The sequence below is a fragment of the Stegostoma tigrinum genome, chromosome 14 (genome assembly GCF_030684315.1).
Source record: "Stegostoma tigrinum isolate sSteTig4 chromosome 14, sSteTig4.hap1, whole genome shotgun sequence".
In the NCBI taxonomy this organism is placed as follows: domain Eukaryota; kingdom Metazoa; phylum Chordata; class Chondrichthyes; order Orectolobiformes; family Stegostomatidae; genus Stegostoma; species Stegostoma tigrinum.
The window spans coordinates 34,060,622-34,083,260 of NC_081367.1; the positions used below are offsets into that span (position 1 = coordinate 34,060,622).

The 22,639-nt window shown below is 40.2% G+C and overlaps 2 protein-coding genes across 4 annotated transcripts in view; one reads left to right on the plus strand and one right to left on the minus strand.

The window, feature by feature from the left end:
• LOC125457574 (neutral cholesterol ester hydrolase 1-like) overlaps positions 1–3,030 on the minus strand; it is a 36,431-nt gene extending 33,401 nt beyond the window's left edge. The window contains exon 1 of the mRNA XM_048541963.2: positions 2,828–3,030. Within this exon, the coding sequence (XP_048397920.1) occupies positions 2,828–2,968 (141 nt within the window). The 5' untranslated portion in view covers positions 2,969–3,030. The remainder of the gene's footprint in view (positions 1–2,827) is intronic.
• On the plus strand, positions 2,423–21,374 carry LOC125457573 (THAP domain-containing protein 5-like). 3 transcript variants are annotated; one of them, XM_048541961.2, is made up of 4 exons: positions 2,423–2,553; positions 10,269–10,458; positions 14,957–15,884; positions 21,130–21,374. In XM_048541961.2, the coding sequence occupies exons 2-4, from the start codon at positions 10,294–10,296 to the stop codon at positions 21,180–21,182; spliced, it is 1,146 nt and encodes a 381-aa protein (XP_048397918.1). In that variant the 5' UTR covers positions 2,423–2,553; positions 10,269–10,293; the 3' UTR covers positions 21,183–21,374. The 3 variants fall into 3 exon arrangements, with proteins under 3 accessions (XP_048397918.1, XP_048397917.1, XP_048397919.1); XM_048541960.1 differs by lacking the exon at positions 2,423–2,553 and adding an exon at positions 3,462–3,584; XM_048541962.1 differs by lacking the exon at positions 2,423–2,553 and adding an exon at positions 7,997–8,035.
• The last annotated feature ends 1,265 nt before the right edge of the window (positions 21,375–22,639 follow it).

A 22,639-nucleotide genomic window follows, 5' to 3' on the forward strand; every position in this document is an offset into this window, starting at 1 on the left:
ATTTTATAAACCTCTATAAAGGTCACCCAGTCAACATCATACATTCTAGTGAAAAAAGACACAGGCTCTCTTTTTAATTCAACCTTTCCATTCCCAGCAGCATCCTGGTAGATTTTTTTTGAACCCTCTCCAATTTAATAATATTCTTCCCATACAGGGTGACCAGAACACGCCTCAGCAACATCCTGTATAACCTCAACATGACATTCCAACTCCAATACTCAAATGGTCTGAGCAATGAAGACAAGAATGCTTAGCTTCTTAACCAACCTGTTTACGTGTGATGCGAGTTTCAAAGAATTATGTACCTAAACTTCTAGGTCTCTCTGATCCACAACATTACCCAGGGCCCTAGCATTAACTGTGTAAGTTCTGCCCTTGTTTGTTTTACTAAAATGCAATACCTCACATTTATCCAAATTGAACTCCATCTGCCACTCTACAGCTCATTGACCCAGTTGATCCAGATTTCTTTGTAGTCTTAGATGACCTTCTTTATTGTCAACTATGACATTAATTTGGTGTCATGCACAAATATACTAATCAGATCTCCTACATTTATATAAACAACAAACAAGACTGGACCCAGTAACAATTCCTGTCGACACAGGCGTACACAGTCTAAAAAACAACCAACCATTCTCCAACATCCTCATACCACTATCATGATATAAATTCATTTTTACTGACTATGTTTAAACAATCAGAAATATTCAAAAGCAGTGCTAAATCTCATTTCCTATTTAACCAATTAATAAAGCAATACAAGATACGAGCTTAATACCCACACAACAAATTCCATTCCCTTAAAAAAAAATCAGCATTCACATATTGTCCTTCACAACCTCAGGAGATCAAGTTCTTTAGAGCCAACCATTCTTAAATTGTGGTCACTGTTGTAATGTAGGAAATAGGGCATTTGTACACAAATAATTTCTACGAATAGTAACCTGAACAATGTGATCAGAGATAATGGGAACTGCAGATGCTGGACAATCCAAGATAACAAAGTGTGGGGCTAGATGAACACAGCAGGCCAAGCAGCATCAGGGGAGCACAAAAGCTGATATTTCAGGGGTCTAGGCCTGAAACGTCAGCTTTTGTGCTCCTGAGATGCTGCTTGGCCTGCTGTGTTCATCCAGCTTCACACTTTGTTATCTTGGATTGTCCAGCATCTGCAGTTCCCATTATCTCTGATACAATGACCAGATAACCTGATTTTATGATGTTAATTGAGAGATTGGCCAGGTACAGGAGATAACAGCATTTCAAAGAAGTGTAGGGAAGTTATGGGATCATTTTACATCCAACTGAAAGAGCAGATTGTACCTGTTTGACTTTCCATCTGAAAGACGGCATCTCTGATTTTGTAGCACTCTCTAAACACTGCACTGGAGCGTCAACCTGAGATTTTGTATTCAAATTCTGGAGTAGAATTTTAACTCACCTCATTTTTTTTTGTGTACTGTCTATTCAGTTAACAGCATTGAATCTCTGATTTGTTGTTCTCTCTGTGCAACCAGACAGTTTAGTGTGAGCTATAGCACAACTTTTGGATCAGAGGCAAGGGTGCTTCCAACTGAGTTGCAACTGATAATGGTCCTAGTAGAATACTTCGCAAAAAGTCATATATAATAGACAAAACCGTTATGTCCTTCCTAGTGATGAACAAGCATAAAATATTTAAAATAATTAATTAACTGTGACCTTATGGAGGCTTCTACAGGCCATATCTTCAAATGCCAGTGTCTATTTTAGACAGTAGCGGAGGATTACAAGCTCACAAACCAAAGACAAAATAAGGTATTAAGGATATCAGACAAAACTCCATTTTGAAATTACGATTGATTGGCTCACATAAACAGGGTTGACATATTTATAACATGATGTAAGAACGACAGCTTGTATCTGTATTGTGTATATGTTTTAAATCACATCGCTGCTTTGTTATCATTCAAAACTTTTGCTGAATAATGAGAAACAAAATAACACAAATTTAGAAAAAGTCACAGAAAACCACACCTTATCCTTTGCTAAGAACGTGAATCAAGTAAAACCCGAAAGCGCATACTAAACCCAAAGCTGGCATTTCATTGTGATGTCAGTACCTTCGCACAAGCCAAACAGGGGGACATGTCCCGGAGATCATTCAAAGTAAGGTCTATCGGTGTCTTCATCAGTATGTATACCCCCAGTTAACATTAAGCGGGCTATTCCCTAAATTTACTTTTTGCAGGATATTACTTTGTGCAAATTAACTTCTTCTCTGCTGATATTTATTGGGTCCAAGCGCTAAGGATGTGCTATTAACAAAATGTTATACTTTAATTACAGTAAACGTTTACGCTTTCAGAATTTTATCAAAACTGGAAACCAAAAGTGGAACGCAGCAGGTGCGGCCAAAACTTCATTTTATTTCAGTGATACTGACGGACGTGATGCTTGCTTCCACTCTTTTCGAACCATTCAGCCGTTCAGGAATCACCGCCTGCCACTCCTTATTTCATCTTCGTCATTATCTGGAGAATAATCAACGTGGAACTCTTTCTTCTGGTAAGTAACACTTCTTTGGAAAGTGTTTTTACTTGAGAGAAATGTAACATGAATGGCTTACTCGAAAAGATATGGACGAATAGCGCTGCCAAAAGCGACTAGCTGACAAGTGAACGGTCAATTCTGAAATTTGTAAATCTGGGATACTCTGAAACTACGGACATGGAAAAGCAAGACCTAAGTTATTTCATTTCAGTCCCGAAAACAAACACCATTCAATTGTAAATATTCAACAACCAATTAGACAAGGCGCTTTAAGAAAGAGCAACTATACCATATCCTGTACTCCTCGAAACGTCGCATCCAACAGCATCAGTTTCCAGGGTTCGGAAACCGTGTTGGGAATTGGAATGTACACATAATAAGCTATCAGAGCGGCAGTGATCACCATCAATGGGACGGATCCTCGCATCATTACAGAATGCGAGTTCAAAACTGGAAATGATTACAGAAGCACAAACTCATATTTCCTCTACACCTATTACTTAACCCAGATAGACAGAGACCAATCAGCTCGCATCAGCTTTGGTAATCTACATATTGGCGGTGGGTTGGTGGGAATTGTAGTTTTGTTGGGTAGGAACTTTGGGAAATGACAAAAAGTTTGACAAGAAGAGCGAAGCAAAAAATACCCAACCAGTGAGTTGAAAGATTGGTATGATCAGAAATTGGTGTTAATTATGGAGAATAAGTTACCACGAGTTAATTAAATGCCCCGAAATCTTACGGGTCTCTAGTTCGGAGCTGCAAAGCAATGGGTGCCTGACGGATTTTTTTTAGTGTATCTGAAGGCGATAATAATTGCAATGAGACATTGCTAGAAAGGGAGACTACGTTACGGAGAGTAAACGCGGTGTGTCGGGGGTGGGGAAAACGGAGTCCAAATGACGTCACAGGCAGGCGGCCGCCATCTTTGTGACAGGCAGAAAGGCAGTGGATGCTGGCGGCTACTACGAGAAAATGCCAGTCTCCTGCAGTGCAGTGTATTGCAAGAACCGCTTCAGGAAAGGGAGTGGTATAACTTTCCACAGGTAAAGAAGCTATGAGGACATCTTTTCTTTTTAATGTTATTGGATGTAATTCTGACTTTAATCTTCTTGCGTAAAAAAATTACAAGATTTTTTTGGGAGTAGCTATAGGGTTACGTTGATCTAGTCTTGGAGGCGATTTTGATCATTCACCTCTGGGGAAGCAAAGTTGGGTAATTCGTGCACAGTGGGCCCTCTCTAAAGCTGTTATTTCTCTGTTAGTGTGCTTCTGCACTTCATTTAATTCGTTATTATTTGAGTTTTTTTAATCTACAGGAAAAGGATTTAGAATTTTACGGAAGCACTTTCTACTTTGGTTGGGGGGGGGGTGGGAGAAGACGATAAACCTGACACTAGGAAGGCTCTTTGTATTTTTTGTGTGTTCTTTATTCTGTGATTGTCCTACACCCCCTTTTTTCCAAGGCGGATGGTACATTCTGCGTACGTCTGTATTGACCAACAGCTTTTATCCTATTCCTGTTCGTGTTACTGTTTATTAAATCGACTTCCTAAATTAGCTGGAGCCAAAGAATTTAGCTTGAAGGGAGTTTAAGAAAATGCTCTTCCGGAATTAAGAATTCCATCAGTCACGTTTTTGTTTACTTTCAGTCACTGGAGTTAATTGTTTTGTGAATCTGTATTATGACTGACTTCAGATAGAGTCGAGTTCATGTCAGACAGGTTCAGTTTTGTGCTAGAGGGAAGGGTGCAGTAAAAGTCTATGATTTGATTAATTAAGCCAGAGAGATAATTACAAAAAATCAAAAATAATATCTTCATTTGCAAGAAAACTTCACGTCTTGATTGAATTACTTTCTTATATCAGCAATAGACTGACTACATAACAAACTTTTTATTGAGCTTAAGTAGTGGGGTTATTCCCTGACCGCTGACTCGAAGTGTTTGGAGTTTCTCCTACGGGTCTTCACGTGACTGAACGCACTGACTTCCAGCCAGCAGTACTTTCGCCGAGATAACAAAGTGCCGGGCTGGATGAACACAGCAGGCCAAGCAGCATCTGAGGAGCACATAAGCTGACGTTTCGGGCCTAGACGCTTCATGAGAGAGGGGGATGGGGAGAGGGAACTGGAATAAATAGGGAGAGAGGGGGAGTCGGACCGAAGATGGAGAAAAGAAGATAGGTGGAGACGAGAGTATAGGTAGGGAGGGGATAGGTCAGTCCAGGGAAGATGGACAGGTCAAGGAGGTGGAATGAGGTTAGTAGGTAGGAAATGGAGGTGCGGCTTGGGGTGAGAGGAAGAACAGGTTAGGGAGGCAGAGACAGGTTGGACTGGTTTTGGGATGCAGTGGGTGGAGGGGAAGAGCTGGGCTGGTTGTGTGGTGCAGTGGGGGGAGGGGATGAACTGGGCTGGTTTTGGGATGCGGTGGGGGAAGGGGAGATTTTGAAGCTGGTGACGTCCACATTGATACCATTGGCCTGCAGGGTTCCCAAGCGGAATATGAGTTGTTGTTCTTGCAACCTCAAGGTGGCATCATTGTGGCACTGCAGGAGGCCCATGATGGACATGTCGTCTGAGGAATGGGAGGGGAATTTAAAATGGTTCGCAACTGGGAGGTGCAGTTGTTTGTTGCGAACCGAGCGGAGGTGTTCTGCAAAGCGGTCCCCAAGCCTTCGCTTGGTTTCCCCAATGTAGAGGAAGCCACACCGGGTACAATGGATACAATATACCACATTGGCAGATGTGCAGGTGAACATCTGCTTGATATGGCAGGTCATCTTGGGGCCTGGGATAGGGATGAGGGAGGAGGTGTGGGGGCAAGTGTAGCACTTCCTGCGGTCGCAGGGGAAGGTGCCGGGTGAGGTGGGATTGGAGGGGAGTGTGGAGCGGACAAGGGAGTCGCGGAGAGAGTGGTCTCTCTGGAAGGCAGACAAGGGTGGGGATGGAAAAATAGCTTGGGTGGTGTGGTCGGATTGTAGATAGCGGAAGTGTCGGAGGATGATGCGTTGTATCTGGAGGTTGGTGGGGTGGTATGTGAGAATGAGGGGGATCCTTTGGGAGCGGTTGTGGCGGGGGACAGGGTGTGAGGGATGCGTTGCGGGAAATGCGGGAGACGTGGTCAAGGGCGTTCTCGACTACTGTGGGGCGGGGGGGGAAGTTGCGGTCCTTGAAGAACATGGACAAATGGGATGTGCGGGAGTGGAATGCCTCATCCTGGTGGCGGAGGCGGAGGAATTGGGAATAGGGGATGGAATTTTTGCAGGAGGTGGGTGGGAGGCGGTGTATTCTAGGTAGCTGTGGGAGTCAGTGGGCTTTAAATGGACATCAGTAACCAGCTGGTTACCTGAGAGGTCCAGGAAGGTGAGGGATGTGTTGTAGATGGCCCAGGTGAACTTGAGGTTGGGGTGGAAGATGTTGGTGAAGTGGATGAACTGTTCGAGCTCCTCTGGGGAGCAAGAGGTGGAGCTGATACAGTCATCAATATAATCGAGGAAGAGGTGGAGTTTGTGGCCTGTAGTGAGATCTTGAGTTCAAGGTTTGTTGGTTTTCTTTTATTGCTGTTCCTTATTATTACAATGAAACTAGGAGCAGGAGTAGGTCATTCAGCCTCTTGAGTCTATTTGATCATTCAATATGAAGTGGAGGGTGAAGGATGACCTATGATTTGACTAATTAAGGCAGAGAGATAATTACAAAAAAATCAAAAATAATATCTTCATTTGCTAGTCAGCTGTTGACATTTTACTCACCGTTTAACACTTTTGATCAATGCCAAAACTTGATATTCAGCCTGGCGATGCTTCACTCACTATTTGTACTATCTTTTGACACTCAATTACCTGGAATTATCTTGCAATTATTATCACTGCCAATCATTATTATTACTATCACTATAAATTCTGTGCCTGTGCACTTCCCTCTACTTCAACTGATGAAGGAGCAGTCCTTCAAAAAATTGTGATTTCAAATAAACCTATTGCACTATAACCTGAGATAACAAAATGTGAAGCTGGATGAACACAGCAGGCCAAGCAGCATCTCAGGAGCACAAAAGCTGACGTTTCAGGCCTAGACCCTTCATCAGAGGACTATAACCTGATGTTGTGTGACCTCTGACTTTGAACATCATTCAGTACAATCATGGCTGATCCCCTATCTTAATGCCATATTCCTGGTTGCTGGTTATGTTAGAATATTGCACATTTCCATCAGATCCCCTCTCATCTTTCTAAATTCAAGTGAATACAGGTCCAGTTGAATGAATCACTCTTCATAGAACAATTCTGCTGCCCCTAGCTTCAGCATTGTAAAGTCTATGTTGAACTTGCTCCGTGGCAAGGATATCCTTTCTTAGACAGGGAGACGAAAACTGCATGCAGTACTCTGCTTGGTCTCACCAAGGCCCTGTTTAACTGCAGTAAAATATCCTACTTCTGAACTTTAATCTTCTTGCAATGAGGCCAGCATACCATTTGGCTCATTAATGCTTGCTACTCTCTGCCTAGCTACTTTCATTGACTCATTATGCTGTTGAGCGATGTCGTGGAGCTGAGCCTGGTCATTGCTTGGGATGGTGATGTTATGTCCTGTAGTGTCGAGTTGATAAAATTTTTTGGAGACACTACCTTCTACTATGGCAATTGTCTCACTTGATGAACCTGAGCTAGTTGCCTCAACTTTGTTTTTGTGTGATTTCATAAGTTGTGCAATTAATTAGCATAATATCTCAGCTGTGTTCCGAATAATCTTTGTACTTGTAAAGGTGCAGAATGATACCTTTCATTTAGATATAGCTTTCTGTGAAAGAAAAATAGTATCGTCTGACCAGACGGATTCCACAAGTTACAAGTAAACCTTAAACTAATGTACCTTTTCATTCATTTGACCAATCTGAGTGGCATATAGCAAACATAGTTTTTATCTTAAACTTGAGCTTTTGCAGAATTCATACTTAATGGAACAATACTTAACTTCATTGTGTTTTCTTGAATAGATAACCTTTAATCAAAACCAGATAAAGCATGACACATTTATATCCCGCTCAAGTTATTTCTGAGCATAGCCTTTAATGCTGGTGCAGCCACTGAAGAATATTTCATTTGTATATAAATCTTAAGTGTCTTTATTTAATTTCTATTGTTCATCAGACTCCATCTTGTGAACATCACTAAGAGGAAATTTATTTTGAGGATATAGTTTAGGTAATTTTCGGGGCATTTTCCTCTAAGCCTTCTCACTTGTCTAACGTAATGTCAGCTGAAGAGCGACTGGGCAATTAATGTATTTAAAAACTGAAAGAACTGCGGATGCTGTAAATCAATAACAAAAACAAAGTTGCTGGAAAATCTCAGCAGGTCTGGCAGCATCTGTGAAGGGGTAAAAACAGTTTACATTTCAGGTTTTGTGAATATAAATGTATTTTTCTGTTTTGACAGTTCTGTCATGAGAACAAAGGCTGATATGCCTAGAAATTCATGTACCTAACTTGTGCTGGTACGTCTTGCCTTTATCTGTTTCAAAACTGATGAGAGATTAAAACTAAATTCATCGCGACAGGAATATTAAAGACTGTGGATTTTTAACAGTTTTAACCAGTCATGAAATTTAATCCCAATTAAAATAAATAATACTGTGACTCTTTAATATGTACTATTATTTATTGAGTTCCTCTAAATTTGAGGACTTTGTCATGCAGGGGAAACATTAACAGGTCTGTTGTTTTGAAAACAGTACATTTCCTGACTTCATGTGAGCAACACCACAGGAGATGTGTTACATATTTTTAATTTTGGAATTTGTCTCCCATTAATATGCTTTCAGTTTCTATGATTTGAGTCCTTGATAGTGGCTATTTGGTTTGTTGTATGAGTTTTCAATGTGAGAAAACGTTTGATGGATAAATAACAATGAAAGATATTTTTCATATCATTCTATAGTTTCTGGTTGAATGAGGGACTTGAGTTGATTTACCACTTAAAACTGCTAAACAAGGAACTTTTATTGCATTCAAAATAATTACACAAAGTTAAGTGCAACTGATCTATTGTCTTTTTTTTTGCTTCTGTGAACAACTTGTCAGTTTGGTGTTTTCAGTCAGTTGGATATGTGATCCTAGTTCCCATACATAAGATGGCAGATAAGGATTCATCCTTTTTCTGGAAATGAATTTTGCATCAACTTCATATACAAAGCAACCTTTATAAACTGATATCTTGAATGACAGCCGAGTGGGCACCCAAAATATTAGTATACAGAATAAATTGCAACATACTAAAATTAGACTTTGTTTACCACTTTTGTTTAGGTGCACAATTTAGCATTCATTTTGTACAATGAGGTTTCATGAAGCAATCCTGCAAACCAGGTTTTGATCTGGCAGCGTGAGGGTGAAATTGTATGGTGCTATCGTTGACAAAAACCTGTTAGGCCATTTTGATGTGGAAATTTTTAACTTGCAGTTTTTAGTCTTTTTGTTTTAATTGCATTGAAGATTGAAAACTTTTCAATCGTATTCACTGATGGGAATTGATTTGCTCCAACTGCTTTGTGTTTTTTGTTGCTATCTTAACCTCCCTGGGAAAAGCCATAATATGTGGCACCGTTGTTATCAAAGTGTGGAGCTGGATGAACACAACAGGCCAAGCAGCACAAAAGCTGACATTTTGGGCCTAGACCCACCTTTTATTTGTTCTTATGAATGTCTTTGTCTTTGCCTATTATATTTAATGTAAACATCTACTGATGTGACATAAGAAATGTCTTCATTAGGGCTAATATCTTATATTTTGCTGTATGAATACTAAGCTAGGTAATCTGATATAATACTTAAGTTGCCTTGAGTGAATTAGGACTTCTATTGCCCATAGTTTCTGTTGTGGAAGGGCATCAAGACCCGGGAGCAATGATGTCATTGAGTTGTAGGTCACTAGCTATAAATACCACTGCACGGATGGAATTGAAATACACTGAAAATAATCAGTCTGGAAGATACAGCAGAATGTGAGATGATGGCAAAGATACAGAACACGTGGACATGAACACACAATAGATTAGTTGTTACTTTGTGAACAACAAGCTTAGAAAGTTTCTAAGAGCTGGGTCCTTCCCAACTGGGGCTAGCTTTCAGACAAGGAAAAGTGAAAAATGATGTTTATGCTAAAATAACGGGTTTACAGTAAAGGCTTTGTCAATCTTTACAAATCTTTTACAAAAACAGAAGTTGCCGGAAAAACTCAGCAGGTCTGGCAGCATCTGTGAAGAAAGAAGATTCTGCCAGACGTGCTGAGCTTTTCTGTTCCTGATTTACAGTGTCTGCAGTTCTTCAGGTTTTTATTTGAAATTCTTGCTGCCTCATTGAAAATACAGATATTGGTCTGTTTGACGTTTTTATTAATATGTATTTTCTTGCCTGTTCATGTGTTGTTTTTAGTTTTGTAACCTATTGTTGAATATTTGTTTGCTGATACAACCAAAGAGTTGGATTAGCTATTTGTCCATTTTGATCTGTTAAAACCAAAATTCTATATTGTTAACTGACTACAACTTAACAAATACATTTTAAGATACTTAGAATGGTGCAGTTGCAAATCATCTGTTATGCCTAGAATTGTGGAGCAGGGCTATTGATTTGACAAAGCATTTACAATTACAAAATATGAACACTTTGAAATGCTGTTTAGGATTTTTGTGTTCAATCTGTACTTCTATTTTGTTTTGGATTTTGTAGATTTCCTATTTCAAGACCTGACCTCATGGCAAAATGGTTAAAAGCTGTAGCACGGGAAAACTGGATGCCATCACCGAGAGCAACTCTCTGCAGCGATCATTTCACAAAAGATTGTTTTGAGGAACGGAATGATAGGCGGCATTTAAAATTCTATTCTATTCCAACAATATTTCCACCACCTAAAAACAAGGTAGAGTTTGACAAAGATCTGTAGAGCTTCTTAAAGGTAGAGTTTTAACCATTGTGTGTCATTTATTTCAGTAAATAATTTTTGATAAATTGATGGAAATGTTTGTCTTACATAATCACAAGTTTTCACAAGTATGCCATTGTCAGGAATAACTGTCTTTTTATAATTAGTCAGCCCTTCCCATTATTTAATATGTAATCTAAAGCTTAGATAATAAAGTGTGAGACTGGATGAATGCAGCAGGCCAAGCAGCATCTCAGGAGCACAAAAGCTGACGTTTCGGGCCTAGACCCTTCATCAGAGAGGGGGATGGGGAGAGGAAACTGGAATAAATAGGGAGAGAGGGGGAGGCGGACCGAAGATGGAGAGAAAAGAAGATAGGTGGAGAGGAGAGTATAGGTAGGGAAGTAGGTCAGTCCAGGGAAGACGGACAGGTCAAGGAGGTGGGATGAGGTTGGTAGGTAGGAAATGGAGGTGCGGCTTGGGGTGGGAGGAAGGGATGGGTGAGAGGAGGAACAGGTTAGGGAGGCAGAGACAGGCTGGGCTGGTTTTGGGATGCACTGGGGGGAGGGGAGATTTTGAAGCTGGTGAAGTCCACATTGATTCCATTGGACTGCAGGGTTCCCAAGCGGAATATGAGTTGCTGTTCCTGCAACCTTCGGGTGGCATCATTGTGGCACTGCAGGAGGCCCATGATGGACGTGTCATCAAAAGAATGGGAGGGGGAGTGGAAATGGTTCGTGACTGGGAGGTGCAGTTGTTTATTGTGAACCAAGCGGAGGTGTTCTGCAAAGCAGTCCCCAAGCCTCAGCTTGGTTTTCCCAATGTAGAGGAAGCCACACCGGGTACAGTGGATGCAGTATACCACATTGGCAGATGAGCAGGTGAACCTCTGCTTGATATGGAAAGTCATCTTGGGGCCTGGGATAGGGGTGAGGGAGGAGATGTGGGGGCAAGTGTAGCATTTCCTGCGGTTGCAGGGGAAGGTGCTGGGTGTGGAGGGGTTGGAGGGCAGTGTGGAGCGAACAAGGGAGTCACGGAGAGAGTGGTCTCTCCGGAAAGCAGACAAGGGTGGGGATGGAAAAATGTCTTGGGTGGTGGGGTCGGATTGCAGATGGCGGAAGTGTTGGAGGATGATGCATTGTATCCGGAGGTTGGTGGGGTGGTGTGTGATTTAAATCTTAATTGCTTTAGATAAAATTACCTTTTTAAATTTAATAGTTATCAGAGGCTCAATGTATTAATAAAGTCTGCCTCAAAATTGTCCTTTAAAACTACAATTTCTGTGGTACATTTTGATCTAGTCAACTGATGTTAACCACATTTTGAGAAGAATTGTTGGCTGAATGTTCTGTGGAAGTTCTGAATTGTTATGCTTTTACTGACAGAATTCAAGGGTGTCACTGAGAAGTGACCAATGTTTACTTGTTTTCACAAGTACAGTAGAGTCATACAGCACAGAAACAGACCCTTCGATCCAACCAATCCAGGCTGACCATATTCCCATACTAAACTAGTCCCACCTGCCTGTGTTTGGCCCATATACTCCCCACAAAACCTTTCCTATTTGTGTTTCGAATGTTTTTAAAAAGTTATAACTGTACTTACGTGCTCCAATTCCTCTGGCAGTTCATTCCACTCATGCGTCGCTCACTGTGTAGTAAAAAGGAATGCTGCTCATGTCTTTTATACACTTTTCAACCTCTCAGGTTAATAATATATGCTCCCTAGTTTTGAACTCCCCCACCTGAGGGAAAAGACCCTTAGTATTCACCTTATCTATGACCCTCATGATTTTAGAAACTTTTATAAGGTCACCTCTTGTCTTAAGAGACAGTGAAAAGAGTCCCAACCAATCTAGCCTTTTCTCATAACTCAAACCCTCAATTCCCAGCAACATCTTGGTAAATCTCTCCAGTTTAAAATTCATCCAATAACAGGGTAACCAGAACTGTGCACAGTATTGCAAAAGGTGCCTCACCAATGTCCTGTACAAGTTCAACATTTCATCCCAACTCCTATCCTCAAAGGTCTAAGCAATGAAGGAAAGTGTGCTAAATGCCTTCTTAGCCACCCTATCTGTGACACAACTTGCAAAGAGTTATTACCTGAACCTTCAGTCTTTCTGTTCTATATTACTTGGGGCCCTACCATAATTGTATTTGTTTTGCCCTTGTTTGATTTACCAAAATGTAATAGCTCACATTTAACTAAATTAAACTCCGTCTGCTGCTCCTTAGCCCATTGACCCCATTGATGAAAATCTCTTTGTAATTTTAAATAAACTTCATCATTGTCCACTAATCATGCCTTCTGAATTCTCATTCAAATCACTTAGATAAGTGACAATCAAAAGTGGACCTCTCACTGATCCCTGTGGAACGTCATTCGTCACAGGCCTCCAGTCTAAACAACAACCCTCCACCATCACACTCTGTCTCCCACTATAAAGCCAATTTTGTATCCACTTGGCAACCTCACCCTTAATCCCTTACAGAACCTTATCAAAAACATTAGTAAAGTCCAAGTAAACAAATCTTCTCTCATCAGTCGTCTTGGTTACTTCCCCAAAAAAACTCAATCAAGTTTGTGAGACACAATTTCCCTCACACAAAACGCTGCTGACTATCTCGAGTCAGTCCTTGCCTTTGCAAGCGCATATAAATCCTATCAGAATCACTAACAACTTAAGCACCAGTGATGTCCGACTGTCAGGTCTGTAGTTTCCAGGCTTCTCCTTTACAGCCCGTCTTTAATGCACAACATTAGCCATCCTCAGTCCTCTGGCACTTCACCTGTGGTTATACATGATACACAAATATTTGTGTTCAGGGCCCCTGCAATTTCCTCCCACGACATCCTGGGACGAATTTGATCAGGTGCCGCAGATTTATCCACCTTTTGTTTTATAAGACCTCCAGCATTTCCTCATCTGTAACGTGAACTGTTTCCAAAACCTCAATCTTCATTTCCCTGAATTTTCTATTCTCCATTTTCTTCTTCGACAGTAAAAACTTAAAAACTGACACACGATACTCACTTAATATCTCTGCTATCTCCTCTGGCTCAACACAAAAATGACCTCGTTGATCTTTCAGGGGCCCGTACTCTCCTAGTTGCTGTTCTGCTCTTTAATGTACTTGTAGAATCTTTGGATTATCCTTAACCTTATCTTTTATTTCCCTCCTTAAAAATGCCTCTGCGTTCTTTATATGCTTCAAGATTCATTTGATCCAGTTGTCTGTATCAAATATGATTTTTTAAAACATCTTTATTCATCTGTTGTTCCTAATCTTACCAGCCTTATCTTTTCACCCTAACGGAAACATGATACCCCGAATTCTTGTTATCACACGTTTGAAAGCCTCCTTGTCAGTCATCCCTGTAAACTGCCTATTGTAATCAACTTCTGAAAGTTCTTGTCGTGCTCCATCAAAATTTGCCTTATTCCAATTAAAAACTTGAACTTTTATGGAAGGCTTATCCCTTTCTATAACTATTTTAAAACTAGTAGAATTATGATCACTAGTCCCAAAGTGTTCCCCTACTAATGCTTCAGTCATCTGCCCTACCTCCTTTCCCAAGAGAAGGTCAAGTTTTGTTCCTTCTCGAGTTGGAACACTTACATAGTTATAAAGAAAATTCTCTTGAATACATTTAGCAAATTCCTCACCATCCAAACCTTTAACGTTGTGGCAGTCCCAGTCAATGTTGAAAGATTAAACTCCCCTATTATTCTTACATATATCTGAGATCTCTACATATTATCTACCTTAGGATTTGTTTTGTGATAAAGGGCAGTAGCAGGGGGTTAAGTGGAGATGGTGTTGTGGGGCGTTTGAGGTATGGAATGGTGAAAGAATGGTATTGGCTTAATTCATGTTAAAAATTGTCCATTTTGAATGGCCCATGAAGTTTATTCTCCCACAGGGTAAGTTGAGTGACTCCTGTTTACTTCATAGATGCAGGAAAAAATGCATTTTAATTTATATGAAGGTATGGAATTAGAATATTAGGAGTAGGCACTTCAGCCTTTCAAGTCTACACCCATTGAGTGAACATAGCTGATCTTATACTTCAACACCATTTCTTAAACTATCCTCTGTACTAAAATCACCAGGATTTAGGACTCTGTCAATCTCAGTGTTGAACAGAGAGAAAAAACTGAGCCTCCACAGTCCTTTGGGTTGAGAGTTACCACTGCCTGAACAAATTCCTCTTCATTTCAGCCTTAAGTAGCTTCCCCTTATTCTGAGACTGTGTTCCCACTGGTTCTAGACACCATTACCAGCCAAAAGAAATGTCCTTCCTGCATCAACCCTGTCAATCACTGTAACAATTTTTTATGTTTCTAGGTTTAAATTAGATCACCTCTTATTCTTCAAATCTCTGAGGAATGTAGGTGCAGCTTATTTAATTTTATAAGCCAGTCCCACTCTTCAAGAAATTAGTCTTTTGAACCTTTTGCTCCAATCATTAATTTTTGTTTATTTTGCAGATGACAAGCTCCCAAAGATCACATAAGGCAAAAGCTTCTGGTGGACATCATAAAATTTTGGAGATACAAAAGTCACATTCAGCATCACAAGCTAATTCAGTGTCAGATGCATTTTGCAAGCCAACTGAACCAACTAACGTCACAGATTTACAGCCTACATTAGTCACGGAGACTCTTAATACAGGGAAGCTAGCTCAACTAGCAGCTGCCGCGGTCCTGAATTTAGCAGAATTTTCTCAAATACTGGAAGTTCCTCTAAAACCTGAAGTAGAGTCCTCAGAAGTGCCCACATTTTTTAATTGCACAGCACAAAATCAAACGTATGCAACAGAAGCAAAGACAGAATCGGTTTTAAGTGAGTCAGTAACTAATCATTCAGAGGATCAGTTTCAAGATTCTGCAGCAGCTCAGAGTTCAGACACCTTTCAATGGACTGCTAATGTGTTATCAACGCCTGAAGTACTATCGGATACATCCACTGTGCTTGTAAGTTCAGTGGATGTACCTATAGTATCCACTGATGTTTTGCCCTGTTTATTCGCAACATCTACAGAACTAACATCTGAACAAGTAACAATATCAGAAGAAACTACCTGGATATCTGCGGAAGTGCTTATTCCAGAAACACCGACCCATTTAACAACTGCAGTTCTGGCTTCTGAAGAGCTGGAACATTCCTCTGCAGAAGGAAACACGCTTTCATCTCCGAGCGATCAGAATGTGTCAGGAATGACATTTCCCCAGGATCACAGTTATTTTATGAGTCCTTGCCCAGATATCATCAGGAGAACTCTAGGAAAGAAGCTTGCGTGGGAGAGAAAGAAGAATGAAGAGCATCGGCAAAAGTTCAGAGTACTCCAACAAAAACTGAAAAGAAAAGAGCAGAAAATTGACAATCTGACTAAAATTATCAGTCAGCTGAGAGAAAGTAAGACTTTGGGATCAGTGCAGCACTAATGTATGACCATAAATAGGGGGAAGCTATTTGTATATGTTCCCCAAATGCAGAAACTGAAAGTTGTGTTGGTGCACATTTGAATAGCATAAATGGGTGAAACTTTAGCCTTGACTGAATAGTAGTGGTCATTTAATATTGTTAAATTTTACAGGTTTCTGTTGAAGTTAGACATGGCATGGCTTTACACTGAAATGATAGTTGTTGCAAAGTGATTCTAAAAATATTGTGTAATTGTCAGACCACAACTGAAATATTATTTTGAATCCCTTTTTATCTAGAAAGATAGATATAGGCATTGCAGGCAGGTCAGAAAAGACTCAGTGAAGTGTTCCAAGGTAAGCAGGGATTGTCTGCTGAGGTGAGATTGAGTAGTTTGGAGCGGTATTCACTGAAATTTAAAAGAAATCAGAGGTGACCTTATTGAAAAATATAAAATTTGCTTATACTGTGTCATGTCCCCTCAAGAAAAATTATTTTCTGAGAGTCTAGTACCTGTAGGTGTAATCTCAGGACAATAGGTCACCCATTTAAGATGGAGATGTGGAGGAATTTTTCCTGAGAGGGGAATATGTTTGCAGAATTCTTTACTGCAGAAGGCCAGAGGATTAGTTATCAAATATATTCAAGGCTGAGAAAGACTGATATTTTGTTTTAAAATTCGGTAAAGAAATTAAAAGTTTTGAGGGAAAGGCTGGATAATGCAATTGAGTGTTATCAGATCATCCATGTATTCATTGAATAGGACAGCTGACACAGTGGGCTGAATGAACAACGTTTGCTTCTACATCTAAGTCTATGAAACCAGGGCTTGAAGATACAGTACATAAAATTACTGTAATGAACTGTATATACCCTTGTTTTGTGTAATGCTACAAGAAGGCGGGTGGTTGGTCTATTGATATCAAGTCGAATCTGTTGGATCCCTCGGCATTTTTTAACTGACAAAATTATATTTTAGGTATATAGACACCGTCTTTGTTGTTCTAAATTTTATAGTTGCCAGGATAAGAGTATTATACACTACCAGCAAAATTTTAAGTCATTATATACCACATCCAGGAAGTATTACTAAATTATTAGTAGGCTGGAAACCGTTTTGCAGCTATTGCCTCAGGTAGTTAATGCAGTATAAATTCAGAGATTTGTCTTGATAATTTTGTGACAGCCTTTTGCTTCTAAACACATACTTTTGAGTTCTACCTGCTGTTACATTTGTATGCCAGTGATTCAGAAAAAGACTATTTAATTCAACAAACTTGCCATTCTTTCATGGATTTACCCCAATCTTTGTCAAAAAATGTTTAGTTTATTTACTTCATTGGCCTTCCCTGCTACCTTCTAACACTTTGCCTAACTTCCTTGTTTTTTCATTTGTGCTCTGCTTTGCAAATCCTTCAACAAAGTGACTGATCTACCAGAATTTGATTTGGGTAGTCTGACAGAATGAATCATAGAATCCCTACAATGTGGAAACAGGCCCTTTGGCCCAACAGGTCCACGCAGACTGTTGGAGCATCCCGCCCAGATCCATAATTCACCCAATCTACAGAGCCCTGAACACTATGGGCAATTTATCATGACCAATCCACTAGCCTGCACACCTTTGGACTGTGGGAGGAAACCAGAGCACTTGGAGGAATCCCAGGTAGGCACAACAAGTATGTGCAAATTCCACACAGACAGTCGCCCAAGGCTGTGATTGAACCTGGGTCCCTGGTGTTGAGGCAGCAGTGCTAACCACTGAGCCACCTTCATCTTCTGGTCATTACATCCATCACTGAAAGTTAGCAGAAATAATGTTTTCTGCTCTTGTCTCTGCCTGAAAAAAAGTCTTAAAAACTGAAGAGACAGATTTCAGTGACACTTGCTACACACGGTGCAACTGAAGAAAGAACTGAAATTTCTGGTGAAGATCTTGTAATTTTTTTTTAAAGGATCTGTTAATATTGGGTGAAAGGGTGAATTGACTTTTCTTTTGAATGTTGAGTTATTTAGAATACTGTGAATTGTCTTAATTGCTATGGTAGGATTTGTCATAGATATTGCAATACAAGCATCAGAGATAGTAAGAACTGCCGATGCTGGAGTCAGAGATAACATTGTGGAGCTGGAGGAACACAGGCCAGGCAGCATCAGAGGAGCAGGAAAGCTGACGTTTCGGGTCTGGGCCCTTCTTCAGAAATGGGGGAGGGGAAGGAGGCTCTGAAATAAATGGGGGGGGGGGGTTCAATCTGGGGAAGGTAGGTGGGATGGTAATAGCTGAGTGCAGGTAGGCAGTGATGTGAATTGGGAGGTGTAAATAGGTGGGAGAGAAGATGGACTGGTTCTGTCAGGTTGAAGAGATGGGGATAAGATGGAGGGTTTGTCATGGGATGAGGCTGGGGGTGGGGAGATTTTGAAGTTAGCAAAGTCCACATTGAGACCGTTGGGTTATAGGCTCCCAAGGCAGAATATGAGATGCTGCTCCTGTAGTTTCTGGGTGGCATCTTTGTGACACTGGAGGAGGTCCAGCATGGACATGTCATCCAGGCAGTGGGAGGGGGAGTTGAAGTGGTTCGCAACTAGAAGGTGTTGTCATTTGTCGCTAACTGAGTGCAGGCATTTTACATAGTGATCTCTGAGCATCTGCTTGGGTCTCACCGATGTACCGGGAACAGTGGATACAGTGGACCACATTAGCGGATGCACAGATGAACGTCTCTCTGTGGAAGGTTTTTTTTCCTTGGATGGAGGTGAGGGGCGGGGGGAGGTGTAGGGGTACGTGTAACACCTCCTGTGGTTGCAGGGAAAGGTGCCGGGGTGGTTGGGGCTAGTGAGGAGTGTGGTGGGGACGAGGGAGTTGCAGAGAGAGCAGTCCCTCCAGAAGGCAGATCAGGGTGGGGAGGGAAAGATATCCTTTGTAATGGATTCAGATTGCAGGTGGCAGAAGTGGTGGAGAATGATGCATTGAATCCAGAGGTTAATGGGGTGATACGTGAGGACAAAGGGGATTCTGTCTTTGTTTTTATTGCGGGGAGGAGGTCTGAGGGCAGAGTTGCAGGAAACGCAAGAGATGCGATCAAGGGTGTTTTCGACTACTGAGGGGGCACAAGTTGTGGCCCCTGAAATATGAGGACATCTGGGATGTTTGGGAGTGGAACACCTTATCTTCGGAGCAGATGCGGTGGAGGTGGAGGAATTGGGAGCAGGGGATTGCATTCCTGCAGGAAGGTGGGTGAGAGGAGGTGTAGTCTAGGAAGCTTTGGGAGTCGGTGAGCTTGAAATAGATATCAGTTTTGAGGTGGTCACCGGAGATGGAGACATAGTGGTCCAGGAAGGAGATGGACTAGGTGAACTTGACATTGGGGTGGAAGGTGGTAGTAAAGTTGATGTGCATAATGTTTTCAGGCAGCTTGATGGATTATCCTGAAGTATCCTCCATGAGGTGGCAGCTTCTAATCTAGATTTTTGTTTCAATTTTGTAGGTACACAGCATCAACCAGGTAGGAGAAACTTTAAGGTAGAGCTGTAGTTGTAAATGTTGAGCCAACACAGAACTGTGGAAGTATGCACTCAATAGAGTGCACTCCTCATTTATCTTGAACTTGTCCCAATCATGTCCCAATTTTTTAAAAAACTTTCCTTTGCAACTTAAATTGAGTGAAAATGGTAGTCCGATCCTGATCCAGAATATAATGTGCCAGTCTCATTGTGTATTCATTCTATTGTTGTGCTTTTAAATTTAAAAATAAAAGCCCTGATGTAATATGTAAAACATGACATTAACAATGTCGACTATCTTAAAGATTGAAGAAAACCAACGGCAGAAGGTGCGTGTTTTCAAATTTATGTATTAGCTACAAGAAATCAGTTACCCTTTCTTCAGCTTTTTCTTTTACTCACCCTTAAAACCCAAGTTATCTTTTGACCCATAAACATGTACTAATAATACAAAAAATAAATTCTTAAGATGTAGTCCCATTGAGGTACCAGCCTAAAATATTACATACAAAAACAACTTGCATTTAACACAATGAAACATCTTTAGGAGCTTTGAGAATGTGAGAGAACTAAATTTGACACACAGATCCATAAGGAGTTAACAGATCAAATGACCCAACCTTGAATGAGGTAGGTTTTAAGCAGCATCGGAAAGGAGGAGATATTTAAGAAAGGTCTTCCAGAGCTGGGGCCTAATTAGCTAAAGGTATGTCTTCCATTTGGTAGGCCACTTGAAACTGCAAAAGCGGAGACCAGATTCCAGAGGGTGAACGAGATTGTAGGTTAGAAGAACATTACAGTAAAAGAAACAAATAATTTGACGAGACAAAAGAGAAGTTGGCAGAGGTGGTTGTGTGGTGGAAATGGAGATTAGAAGCTGAGATGTGTTTTTAAAAACTAGCCAACGGAGCTGCTGAAACTAATTCCATGAAATTGGACATTTCTAGGATAAACTGAAAACAGTGTACTCATGTTAGTATTGTGAGTCTCCTGGAAATACACTCTAACCTATCAATGGTACAGTCGCTTTTTTTTTTAAGTGGTCTGTTGTAAAAAGAATAACACGAGATGATTAATACTTCCCTTTCCCACATTTGTAGGTTAGCTTAGCATAGATCTGAAATAGATATGTATTCTCTGCATATGAGCTTCTTTAATCCTTCAAACATGGGCTGAACTATTATTAAATATTATGAGGCTAGATATAAATCATTAAACTAGTTAATGCTGAACACTCAAATGTAATCATAATCACTTGATTTAACTCACACTATTTTACTGTGTAACACCACAAAATATCCTTACAGAACTTGGTTGTCTTTCTTGTACAGTGACATCCAACATTTCTTATCTCTTAATCTCCATGAAAGTAGTTTTTTCTGCCGTGTAAAACTCTGCTTCAAAAGCATCTCTTTGAGCCCCAACTCTCTTTCTTTGTCTGTGAATGAAAAATGGAAGCATAAAACTTCAATACAACACAAGGGAGATATATTTTTATTGTGACAAATAGTTTATTTGCGGCCTGAAGAAACCCCAGAATGACCTTTTACAGCATCTTAATTGGCTATTTGTTGTTTCATGGATTTTTTAAGCTTGTCTCAAAACACAGTATACTTTAACTTTTCCTGAAATCCATTCAGTGGGAAAATAACCAAAATAATTGCAAAATTGTAATTATCTTCCTGTTAAATGTATTTGGCAAGTACCTAACATGTATACTTTTTTGTACACTTAGAGCATGATGAAAGTGAAAAAGAAGAATTGGACCAAACCCAGCAATGCTACTGAAGTGGAGGATGTGCTTCTGTCGGAGTGGCCATGTGACTGAAAAGATAAATGAAACTCTGTATTTTGTTGCCAAAGCAGATGGAAAGGAGGGTCTGATTTACAATGAAGGAAAACTTGAAACTTCTGTGGACTAGTTCTGAGATTCAACATAAATGCTGAGCAAAATAATAAAACCTATTAATTGTTCCAGTATTTAATATAATTATTTTGTTCATACTTAGAACATTGACATTACATGATGTGTAAATTGAACTACAATCAGTGCTGTTCATGGCTTCTCATTGTCACAAAGCAAGGTATTAGGAAAATAAGTTTTTTTTTGGAGATGTGATCTGTCAGATTTTTGTGAGCAGTGAATAATGAAGATACAGAACAGAAGTAGTTATCATCATATTGACTTGGGCAAAATCCATTTCCTAGTGTTGTAATAAGGAAAACTTAAGAATATAGGTGAGTTTGGGTACCAACAGTCTGTTTTGGGATGTTCACATCAGTTGTGTCTGTTGGTACAAAGGAGAGGAAGATTGAATAACAATAGTATTCAGTGATGCCCTATTAGCTCCAGTGCATAATTTATGGGCATTATTAAATGAAACATCTTCACTGATGCAGTGGAACTAATTTTAAAACTTGTTAAAAGGTTTCAAAATTAGTTACTCAATTTTTAAACTGCAAAAGGCAGGCTGTCTTGTCAGTTACTCTTAAACACCTGATGTACTGTTTAACAAATGGGGGGGAAAAAAATTACTGGTGTTTTCTTCTCTTCCCCCACCCTGATATAGATGAACCAAATAATGCCCCATTAAGGGACTGCAAACTAGTTGCCTTTTCAGAGGATATCTCACCTACTTTCATGTAAAAGCAAACTCTCAATTTTAACTTGTCTGTTGTCATCCATTCCACTCCTTCCTCATTTTCTTCTTCTCACTTCTCTTTTGCTCCCTATTACGCTCACTTTAATGTTTTCTCATTCTCCAATTCCCCTTACCTCCTTCAACCTAACCATTAACCCTTTTGACACCTGCATTTGTTTACCTGCCTTTCTTCCCACTTTCTTCGCCCTCTCCTACTCTTCTGCACCCCAACATCTGTTTTTTTTTGAACCATCTTCACCATCCTTACTACAAATTCACTTTTTCATCATCCCATAATGCTTGTGCTGAAAACTACATTTGTTCTTAATTTGAGGGGATTGAAGATAGTGTTAGATTAAAGTCTTAAGGTTGTTTTATAATGTTAATAAGTCTAAAGATTGGGATTGTTTTGGAAATTAGCAAAGGACTACCACAATATTGGTTAAAAATTGTATGACAGTAAACCAACCAGGAACTTAAACAGATTATAGGAGCTTTTACTGGTGTGTGTGTGTGTGAAACAAAGTAGACAATAGCTAATGTAAATTCCTTAGATACAGAGACCGGAGAAATTACTGTGGGGATTCAGGGACATGGAACAAA